This window comes from Lycorma delicatula, chromosome 4 (genome assembly GCF_047948215.1).
Source record: "Lycorma delicatula isolate Av1 chromosome 4, ASM4794821v1, whole genome shotgun sequence".
In the NCBI taxonomy this organism is placed as follows: domain Eukaryota; kingdom Metazoa; phylum Arthropoda; class Insecta; order Hemiptera; family Fulgoridae; genus Lycorma; species Lycorma delicatula.
The window spans coordinates 100,191,334-100,203,857 of NC_134458.1; the positions used below are offsets into that span (position 1 = coordinate 100,191,334).

General features: G+C 27.9%; 1 protein-coding gene across 1 annotated transcript in view; it reads right to left on the bottom strand.

Annotated features, from left to right (window-relative positions):
• sdk (sidekick cell adhesion molecule) overlaps nucleotides 1-7,860 on the bottom strand; it is a 297,836-nt gene extending 289,976 nt beyond the window's left edge. Inside the window, exon 1 of the mRNA XM_075363797.1 lies at nucleotides 7,236-7,860. Within this exon, the coding sequence (XP_075219912.1) occupies nucleotides 7,236-7,536 (301 nt within the window). The 5' untranslated portion in view covers nucleotides 7,537-7,860. The remainder of the gene's footprint in view (nucleotides 1-7,235) is intronic.
• Nucleotides 7,861-12,524: the final 4,664 nt, after the last annotated feature.

The following is a 12,524-nucleotide window of genomic DNA, read 5'->3' on the forward strand; positions in this document are numbered from 1 at the left end:
CATCGCAAATTTCAAAGTCAAGAGTTCTAAGTTTTAAATCCTAGTAAAGGCAGTTACTTTTATACGGATTTCAATGCTAGTCAGCCGGTGGATACCGGTGTTCTTTGGTAGTTGGGTTTCAATTAACTAAACATCTTAGGAATGGTCGACCTGAGATTGTACAAGACTACATTTCATTTACATTCATACATATCATCCTCACTCACCCTCTGAAGTAACCACCTTATGGTGGTTCCGGAAGCTAAACAGAAAAAGAGAGTTCGATCGAGGAGTCCCTTAAATACAGTATTTAAAAGCCGGTTCTTTAAGAATTCCTGTTAATTTGTTAATACTTAATACATAAATAATGTAAATTTTGTTTACATTTTAGCCACTATTAGTATTTATATTTAATTTATTTAAGAACGTTCATACATATTCACAAAACTGCAACAATGCGATACTACGCAATAGAGTAATAATTTTAACAACAGCGTTAAAAGTACAGTATACATATTTTTACACGGCTGCTCTCGTAAAAAAAAGTCCAACAAAATTTGCATTAGTAGGTTATCTTATGTTTTTATAAGGTAAGAGGCCATGCTAGCTACACCACTACTCCCCTCTTTAAACTGCTTGAAAAGAAAACTGATACGTAATCGATAAAACTATATCCGGTGTCTACAAAAGTTACCCTCTTACAAAATACAAACACTAATGCTATTAAACACATTGCTCTATTTCCAAACATAAAAATTCGTTAAAAAAACATCACCGAAAAATATATTGGAAGATTCATATTTTGAGCTGTTTGGGGGGAAAACTAACTCATATTATTTCTTATATATTGTATCTCTCTCGCAAATTTACCTTAAAAAATAAATTGTGTAAAGTCTATATGATTAAAATGGCTGATGCTAATTGTAACAAAAATTCATTCCGGATGGATAATATGCGTTATAATGCAATCGAAATCCTTTGTGAAAAGAATTTTGAAAATATCTATCTTCTTTTGAATGAACGGTTGGTAAATTGTATAAAATCTGATTCGTCGATAAGAATTAAACCGTAAAACAATTTATGGCGCATATTTTTAAAAATTCTCTATATATAAATTTTTTTAAAATTGTACGGTAAACTTCTGTATCGAGAGTCCGGTAAAAAATTCTTTATCCGGTGATACGATTACCAGAAACAGCACACCGTACACCGATTTTCTCATAGTGAAGTGGACGCTTAAACATCTAGTGAAAATTTCCAGTCATCCGATACCTGGTGTTGTGCGAATTAACATGCCCATGTAAATAAAACAGTGCCTCATCCGACATGAAACACAACACCGGATCTATATACTACAATCGCAAAAATTAAAACATTTCGGTTTATCTGTCTCTTAAGTTGCTGCACAGTTCTTCAAGATATGATTTCAAATTTAAATCGTGAAGAATCGTATGGCAAGATGTGTATTATACACCACTTTGTTGTGAAAACTTACGTATTGATCTTTTCGGACCGGCAGAAATTCTTTGAATATCGGCTATTGCCTCTGAAGTCGTAACAGAAGGTCGCCCATTTCGTTTTTTGTTCGAAATCAACCCCATTGTAGGCCATTTTTTATTCAAATAGTGTATGCTACTCTTTAACTGGGGATACTGACATTCGGAAATATTTCCGCGAATAAAGCGTTTTTTGAAAGGATACAAAACATATATTCGCTTCTATTATAGCCTTTCCTCGATCGAATAAACTGCAGTGACGCATGAACAGTTTATAACTGACAGCAACAGACGAGAGTATTAACATACACGACCAATAGTGACGCTAATAGTAGCAGCAGCGTTAAAGGTAATGTTCAACAACTACAGCTCGCACCGACTGTCCGGAATTAATAATAATTATATCAAGTTGAATACTGTTATTTCGTTATATCACTCGAGCTATTTAGCATATATTATCGTTGCTTAAACTATCCGATAAACTCCCAAAATTGGCATAGTTGTTCTCAAGAACAGCAAGTATCCACTGCAATGATCGCTACAAAAATGAGGAGTGAAGTGGTTTCTCCATTACTTTCTTCTCCAAGGAAAACATATTGCTTTGCAAGCTAAACATACTGGTTTGCTTTGAAGCAACCTTTGCTAAATAGAATAGTCACTTTTTCTTAAAAAATAATGTCCACCTCTTATCAAACCAATACAACAATTTCTACAGTCAGCAATAGAACTATTTTTGCGTAACTCATAAAAAAATACTTCGTCTAACGAAAAAGAGCCTCGTCATGTTCCCTGTCTATACATTTTTAATAGCTTACCGAATCATTAATAAAAATATCTTCACACTAATTTACCTAAAGTGCAACTTTCTTTTACAAAAACTGATTACAGTCGATTAAGTTTTCAACAATATTAATTAAAAAAAAAAAAAAAAAGTTTTTTCTGAATCCTGTTCGACATGTACACAAATACCGTACGTGTTCAGATAATTTTCGTTAGCGTCTTCTGAGTAATGAATTATTTTCTTTATATTTATTATTTTCTTATACTTACCGTAGCACTATTTTATGTTAATATATTTTAAATAATTAATATAGATTTTAATCCAATACATATTTATTTTAAAATAAATTATGTATTTTTTGATGCTGTTCTGATAAGGTTTTACCACGATCTTCCTTGAACGATCTCGGTAAATGCTGGGATTGTTTCTTTTCTTTATCCGTGGGTAGTATATCTACCTACTCCTGACGAGAGCTATATAATGATGTGTTATGTACCGATCAGCATAAAAGAACTATTTATTTATCGCGAAATAAAAAATTAACTATACATCCGAAATATAAAGTATAATAACAAACATTATTAATAGAAAATAATACAGTTAATAACAAAAAAAAAAGTTAGAGTTCATAATTTGAGAAAAATAAATGGTGCTGTGGAAGAAATTAAAATGGCATCTAAGATATTAATTATGTTAACCAAATTTTTACATTCAATTTTTAACAATAATAGAATTCAAATATAAAATGGAAAAAATGAATCGACTCAATTTTTTTATAGATTCCCCATATTCCATGAAAGTTAATATAGCTTAAAATTATCACCGAGTTACAAATACATACATATGTCTTCACTTTTTCCACTACAGGGAGACTAGTTATATAATAAGCATCATCACTTTCAGAGAAAACAACTCTTACCTAGAGGCGCTTATAATCATAGTTCGATGTTTGATTAAAATGCACATTTTAATAACATTTGCTTTCATATGTGAATAGAGAATTTATCACAAACAAATATATGATAATTGTAAAGAAAAATGGCCTTTCAAATAAATAAATCATTTTATTCATATAAATACATATGTAAATCACATCAAGAATAAATATAATAAATTATAAAATAAAAAAATAGATATTAAAGTCCACAGAAATTAAAAATATAAGTGAAATAATGATGTTAGGTAAATTCATGATTTTAATTTAAACGTTAACTACAACATATTTCACAAATTACAAGACCTTAATGAAAATATTTCGAACACATTTTTATGCACACGTTAAACGGGTGGTGAAAATGTTAAATTCAGAGGTTTTTCCATCTTGATGGATTAATCACAATAAATGCTTTGAAATATGTACATGGAAATGGAATTCTGTAGTTATGAAAAATGACATGCCTAAACGGGATTCGAACCCGAGACTTGCGGATGTAAGGCCGAAATGCTACCAATCCGTTTTTTTCAAATTTTTAAATTAGTATTATTTTAAAAAAATCATAGACAGAAATGTTATTTTTGTAAAAGAAAATTATTTAATTGTATTTTAATAAAATAAATTGGTGAGTAAATTATTAAAATGATTTAGCAGTCCCAGCGGTATCGTTTTTTTAAATGGGCATATTTGGACTTTTTCTATATGATCGCTAATTTTTGCTTTAATGCCTCTGGAATATCATCCAGAAATGATTATTTTGTTATGCGCTAGTTGAAAAAGTTGTTAAATCATTATTAAACAAAATGTAAAAAAAATCGCAAAAATATTCATTTATTCTCCTATTTCCCTAGGTAACACGATAACTGTTCATTTTTAAGAAAAGAGGAAAGAGAAAAAAGTTTTGTTATTTAATATTATCGGTTGCAAATCTAAAAATACGTTATTATTTATGCAAAAATAGCAATAACTGTCAAAAAAAAAAAACAAGAATTTTTGGGATTTTTTTTCGAGTACTTATATTACATACAGCACCTTCAGGTTTTATCTCAAAGAACTTTTTGATATGATAAAGCAACACGCCAAATCTCAACAAAATCGGTCTGACAGTTTTTGCACAATAATTTTCCAATCCAGATTTTTAAAAAAATGCGGTTTTTCCAAATTGTGTAGAGCCTGAAATAGTGTCGATACTTGAAAATTTAAATCTGTTAATTAAGAAAGCCTAGGGAATTTTTCAAACATACTTGCAATTTTTTTGCTTTTAAACAAATAGAATATATTCACGAATTTTTATCTAAATTAATTTTAAAAAGCACAGCTTAAACATACTCGGAAAGACGCTTTTTTTCAAAAAAAAAAGTTTCGATTCGTTAATTATCTTCGGAGATATAACCAACCAAAGTTGACCGCCATTGTGAAACTATTGGAATGGATTATTATCGATAAATTAATAAACCTATATTTAGCAATAATTCGCGTTTGACATATTTGAACTTTTTAGCTCCAAGTCATAGAATTAAAAAAAAAAAATTTTCGTTTGTTAAAATTGCAAGTATGTTTGAAAAATTCCCTAGGCCTTCCTAATTAATTAATTACTAACAATATAAGTAAGTTGGAAAATTAATTTTAATTTTTCAAAATGCATTTGAAAGTTTGAGTGCTCTTTTATATGTGATTAAATTTTCAAGTATCTAGAGACTTTATTTCAGGCTCTACACAAATTGGAAAAAACGCACTTCTTTTTTTTAAAATCTGGATTGCAAAATTATTGTGTAAAAACTGTCAGACCCATTTTTTTTAAATTTGGGGTGTTGCTTTATCATATCAAAACGTTTATTGAGGCAAAACCTGAAGGTTCTATGTATAAGTACTCGAAAAAAAATTCCAAAAAATCTGTTTTTTCTTCATTTTTTGAGTTATTGCTATTTTTGCATCAGTAATAACGTATTTTTAGATTTGCAACCGATAATATTGTGTGTAAAATTTAATAAATTTTTTCTCATTTCGGTCTTTTCTCTAAAATGAACAGTTATCGAGTTATCTACGAAAATAGGAGAAAAAATGGATATTTTTGCGATTTTGTTTAATAAAACCTTTTTCAACTGGCGCATAACGAAATAATCATTTTTGATGGTGATGTTATTCCGGAGGCATTAAAGAACAAATTAGCGATCATATAAATAAAGTCCAACCCAAAACAGATACAGCCTGGACTATAGTAATTTATTAAAAATCGTGTTTTCTTTTAATATTATTTTTGCCAATCCATTGTGCATAATAGAAAAAAACAGAAAGAAAGCAATAGACAGATAGAAAGCAATGTGTTTAAAATTAGACTGGCTGATAAAATTAGAAATGAAAAGATCTCAAAATGAGATGAGGAGGGGAAATTTGTTGTAGATCTTCTAAATAGGCAAACTGTATTGGTTTGGCATTTACTAACACATTTTTGGCATACCCGACAATAGAAGAATGTGTAAAGAATAAAATTTTTAGATAAGTCAAAATTTAACGTATAATAAATTGAAGTTGTGGGATATAGAATATATGTCGGAAGTAAAAGATTGGCACAGAAGGACCAAGAAAGGAAAACAATCAAATTATTGATGACAAAAAGTATGTTTTAATCCCATAAAGCTTCTGCCTGTGATTAATTAAAAATGAGAATTAGTAATGTTTATCAAAAACATACGTAAAAATAAAACAATCCAACTTACATAGTATATGCTATGTATTCTGACGTAATAGTTTAATTTACCGATAAAACAGACTACATAAAATTAACAACCAAGGCCTTAACTGTTTTCTTAACTGTTACCGTAATTACCTTATGTAATTCACATAAAAAATTTATATTTTTTTTATCCTTTTTAATTCGAAGCTTTAGTCTAAATCTGTTTACATGGAAAGATGTGCAATAATTAATCTGAATTTTGAACAAAAAAAAAGTAAATTACAAAATAGATTTTCATTTTACCCCCTTTCATCCGGAGGTTTCGAGTTCGAATCCCGGTCGGGCATGGCATTTTTCATACACTACAAAATTCCATTTCCATATTCCCACGTACAAACTTCAACAGCTTCCGTGGTGAATTAAATTCATTATTCATTATATTCATTTGTTTTTAAACTGATTATTCATTTAGTATTTACACTACATAAATTATGAAATGGAAAGGAAACATAACTTTTATAAAAATACTCGTACATTATCCAACTCGAGAATCGAACATAGAACTTTCAATGAATGGGTCAATTGATCTACTGAGCTACCGAAGCGCCAAGTAATATAATATTAAGCTTCGGTAGTAAGATATTTATTTAAATACCAGAAGTTTTTCATTAATCCATAAAAATTATCTCACAACGACCACTTAAAGAATTTATCAAAATAAATACTATCTACAAAAGACGTTTACCGTTTCAAAAATATGGTAAATTTTAATTTTAGTAATTATCAAACAATAGAATTCAACGAATAAATAGAAAAAAAGAGTAAATAGAATAAAAAGTTTTTTTTTTTTAGAATGTTTATTCAATCACGTGGATAAGCCACCTCTCAGCGGATGCTTTAAAAATAATCAAAACAGAAATCATTTTATGAATTCTGTAATGTTTGTGAAAAATTCCCTTTTCAGCAAGAATAATTTTTAAAAACTAAAGGAACTTAATACAGACTATATAAACAGTAGCGAAACTACATAATACAAAATTATAATAATCTCTTAATTAAAAGGATAAAAATAAACATAAACAGTTCACGAAATAAAAATACCATTAAATTAATTAAAAGAATATCTATACTGAAGCAATGAACTTAGTTTAGATAAAAACGTTAACAAAACTGAAAAATCAGATTATATTATAATTACTTTACAATTCACATTAGCATTAAACAGAACAATTAATAACCACACTAAGCGAACCGTAAAAAATAACGAGAAAACTCAGCTACGTTTGAATGATTCAAACAAAAAATTACACAATGTGTTTGAACTAGCGTGTAACACTTATTTAATATGAATAATGATGCAGTAAAACTTACCTGAACAAGTGAAAGGTAGAAACAAGATCACAAGTAACAACGGCAAAATTAATAATTTACGGCTAATAATCGACATATTATGACTAAAATTGAAAAAACTAAATCGTAATTTACAGCACCTTTTACATAAATATTTATACTTTTCATTAATGTATTCATATTTACTAGTTTTAAAACATAATCGCCTATTCGTACGGCAAACCGTGCAATGAAACCTTACGATTGAATCGTATACTTCCGAGTCAGGTCGACAAAGGTGATCACACCTTACTTTACCCACGTATAACAAATTATTTAACATTGTGATTAATTTTATATTTTGTCTCAGGTAATTAATAGTGAATCACCTTAAAAAATTGACTGTTACACTAATAAGACGGCACTTGTCATCGTCCCTAAGTCTACCGATAGCAGGGCGTGAACACCTGTGGCTGTGCATCATTTTAATAAACAGCATTTTTTCTTGTAACTTTTTTAACGATAAAAATTTGTATTAAGAACCACTTTAACTGCATGTTATATAACGTAAGAACTAACGAATTAAAACATTTTTATTATAGAAGGCACGACACAACAACACTTAATAGGTAATAAGAATTATTTAACAGACTCACACGCGCATTCCACAAGGACAAAGAAACGAAACCTAAAAACTTTTGAACCGACTCAACGAATGGTTGATAGTCTGGTCCGTTACTTAGATCTCCCCACCAACATAACTACATAGCGACTAAGGTAAAACATTTTTTGCTCGATAGGTAGCAGCATTAAACAACGTTTAATCTAAACAATACAAGTGTCTAGCGCTGGGCTGAGTTCTGTTTATTCGCAATGCTCTCTCATTTGTTTATTCCCACCTTAAGTTTTTTTAAAAATTACAATAGTTTCTTTAGGACGTAAAAGTATGATAAATGGTAAGTAGTAGGAGACGTTTCAAAATAACAAAACTCAGCACAGGACTAGAAGCGTATCTACATTGCAAATACCTGAAAATTCTGGAACTAACAAAACAGCGGGAAGTTTAAAAATCAATTATTTTTAGTATTTTTTAATACCCGTTGAATAATAAGTTTTAATTAAACTATTTCATACTATTACAAATAAATAAATGGTTTAAAAGTATTACAAAAATTATTTGTTGAATTTGAAGGAAAATAATCTGATGTAGTTTCAGCGAACCAAGAATGTGAATTGAGTTTTGGTAATATTAAAGGTGGTAAAAAGCAAGAATATTTTTACTACTAGTTTTTATTTTTCTTTAAAGAAATAAAAAAATGAAATTATTTTAAATATTAACTTTATAACAATATACCAAACCAAATTTTATAATAAAAACATGTTTATAAATTTAAAACCATTTCCACTTTTCATTATAATCATCTTCAATAATTTACTGAAAAATTACATAATCTTAGTGTAAAATCTAGTATAGTTTGTCTTTATAAAAAATGTATATTTTAATATTAATATCTCTGACAACTGTCATCGGCAAAATCCTACAAAAAAAATTTAATGTGAGATTTTGTGTGAAAATGTAGCATTTTCCTTTATCAGAAAGGCTGTTGCTGTAAATATTTGTCTAAATTTAGAAAGCGATTTGTATTAATTATTTTATAAAAGCTCATTTCAACCTATTGATCTGGGCATATAAAATTAAGTTATTATATTTTAACAGAGTACTTCTTATCAAAAAAATATTTCAAATTAAAAAAATATTTGGATCTATTTTTGCAAAACAAAGTATAACTTAATTTATATAAAATACGTTTTTCTTTTTTTTTTAAATATTTGGAAAACTGCTTCCAAAAGATTTTTTTTCAGAATTATTAAACAACCATCACCTTCCTCAGTGGTTTTGTAGATGGCACTTTTGTTGAAACAACTCATGTTTCCACTTCATGTTAAGTGGTTATGAAAGTTATTTTATATAAGGTAAAATATTATTTTATATTTGATATGAAACAGGTTTGTTCATTTTGTAATTTTTTTTCTTAAAATTTAGTGTATTTGTAAACTTCATATTATTTAGCATCTTTTGACTTCATGTGTTTAAAAAAAAATTAAATTAATATGTTTTTATGGGGTAATTAATAAGGATTGATTCTGATTCAATGCATTTGTACATCTTCGTATTTATTGGTTAAGTGCATCTGGTTTGTGCAATGAATTATTTAATATAGTTACTGCTGATTAATTTGTTTAATTCTGGGTTGTTTTGTTTGTAAGTTTGTGCCTAGTTAGTGTGTCATGATATTTTATAACGGTTTTCAAAAGCAACCAAGTAGTTTCCTGAAAGTATTTAGTGTGAAATGTTTGTTGGTTTGTGTTAGTGTACCCATTGGATTTTATTTTGCTTGTTCTATATTGTGTGTACACTAATGTATAGTAGGTATTTTGCTGTATTATCTTACCTCATTATGGTTGTAAGTTAAATCATGGTTCTGCTGGCTGACAATAAATGACATACAAATGTGCAAATATACAACATTCTCTATTTTTGAAAAACATTGCTCATTGTTTATGTTGTCAACACAGCAGTGTCAGAATGATATTTTGTCCTCATTTTTTCATTATGTATTTTACATACATTTATTTTACTTAAAAGGATACAAATGGATAAATCCTTATTAACTCTGACAATAAGTTAATGTTTGTTCATGAGATTATGATATGTAATAATTGTAGAATATGAAAAATATTAACCTGACCAAGATTCAAATTGAGAATCCAGATAAATACAGACACTAGCACTCCACGATGGACATCAGTAGCACTAACAACATATGATAAGGATCACGTTTGTCTCCATTTTTCTCTTTCCAGCTGAACTGTTCATTTCATAACAGCTCCAATTTTCCTTTTAGATTGACTGTTGCTTTTTTACATTTTTCTGGCCTCTTTTTATTCCACTTTCTATTAATCTGACCAATATTATTTTAATCAACCATTTTCCTCTCATGGTCCCACTTAGTTAGTTTTACTACCCTGAACTGTTCTGAGTTAGTGCCTATTCTTTTCTGTACTTCTATGTAACAATTTATTAAATGTTTTAAATGGTTTTAGAAGAATTAAATGATCCAAATAATTTGTTCATTGCCATTTAAATACCTTTATAAACTTAGATTTAAACCCACTTCTATTCTTGTATATTATCAGCATTCCTCATAGATATCTGGAGTTAGTGCTACTTTTTTAACTTAAGCTACATTATTATATAATAATTCAGCATAGGAACCAATATTTTAATCAAATTATCAACTGATTTTCTATTAATAATTTGGGTACCAATGTTCTTAAATCTAATACACTTAACTTTTCAATAAAAAAAGATAGTAAACATTCCTGCTTTTCATTTTTTTTCCTAAAGGTATAATTCTATGTGACCTTCAAGTTCTTAGATCTATATTTTAGAGAGGTTCAGTTATACTATAGTATTTTTATAATTAAAAAAGGAAAGTAAGATAAAAAACATTTACCCCTAGGGATTTGTTTTCCACTAGATATTACCAGATGCGTGCATTTATTCACCTTCTAATACTTCTTTTATTTGTTATTTCATTACTTATTAAGGGAAAAGCCTTATTACGCCATAATATATGTTTATTATTATGCCATTCATGGGGAAAAGTCACATGACTGATTTTTTAAATTCTTTCTATTTATTTGGGAAGAAAGGTTTTTAATAAATTTTCTACTGGCATTAAAAAGAAGTTGGAAGTAAATATAAATTTAAGGATGTTTATATTATGCAGTAATTATGGAGTACTACAAAGATAGTTTTATTTATTGTAATTTATTATATATTTAACTGGATATGGTGCCATATATTTGTAATTAAAAATATCTTAAATATGAATATAATTTTTGCTATAAGTTATTTAAGTTGTTTTGTTACAATTTATTATTATCAAACATAATGTTGACTTTAAAAAATTAATAGTTCTTTTTTAATTTATTTTTATAAAAATCTATTTCTTCAAATATATGTAAATATTATTTTATTTTAACTTTTAATCTTTTGAATATCAAAATTCCATACAGTAAAATTATTAATTAAAAATTTATATTGCATTTAAAGGTGACCTGATGATCTGATAATGCTGATGGATACCACAGTTGATTTAAAGGGTTCACCATTAAATTAATTGAGAAACAGAACATTGAAACTTAAAAAGTTAATGTAAATTCTCTAAAGACTAAAACGATGCACTTTCAAAAAGGCTGTGTACAACAAACAGACAGATGTAACAACAAAATGTTATTATTATCTTGAAAAGTTAGCTGTTGTTAATAAGTTTGGATATTCAGGTATCCAGTTTTCAGGTTCTTCTGTTTTCTCTCTGTTGCTGAAAATTCTATCTCAAGTATAATATGGCTATGGGTGTTGTATATCACTTTCAAGGAAAATATATGTGTAATGATTGGTATAATAATGTGGAAATTTCATGAATTCCACATTATTGTATTGTACATAGATTTAGGATCTACAGTCGATTGAATGCATTGAGCCAGACATAAATTAATTTTTTTTATAAATGTTTATTTCACTTAAAATCTATGCCAAATTATATCATTTCTACTGAAGTTGAATACAACATACAGCTTCTACAATTCTGGGATTTGTAATTTCAGATTTAACTGTAATCTTCATTTCTTATTCCTTTTTAATGCTGTATAAATAAATAAATAAATATTTAGATGATTTTGTACAACTTTGTATTAATTTCTTTCAAACTGTAAGTTAAAATTTATTAATATACAGTTCCTAAGTTCACTGTACTGAACAAATTCATCAGTGAGTCAAATTATAATTTGGTCAATTAAATTACTATTAAAAGTGTCTTATTTCATTTGGCAATGTATAAAGATAAAATGACAAAATTGTAACAGATCTTAGTATAAAAAAATATCACATTTAATCTAGCAAAAAACTTGAGACTCAATTAAATCAAAGATAAAAAATTGTATTGTAAGTGATTGTGGCTACAGAACTTCTGACACACAGTTAACTTTATGCAGCAGAAAATATTTAGTTAATAATCCCCAATTTAGTTAACCAAGAAACCAAAAAGACGAGTTAAATCCAAATAATAAAAAGCAAGCACTGTAACATAAAATAAAATAAAGTAATACAAATTTGAGATGAAGTAACATAAAACCAAGTAGTCAACTCCCTATATTAAAGCAGTTTCCTGTAGGGTATGTACTATCATCATATCTCTTTGTTATACTGTATATCAGTAGATGACATAATCAAAAACTATCCAAGAGGATGTGATGAGTTTAGAT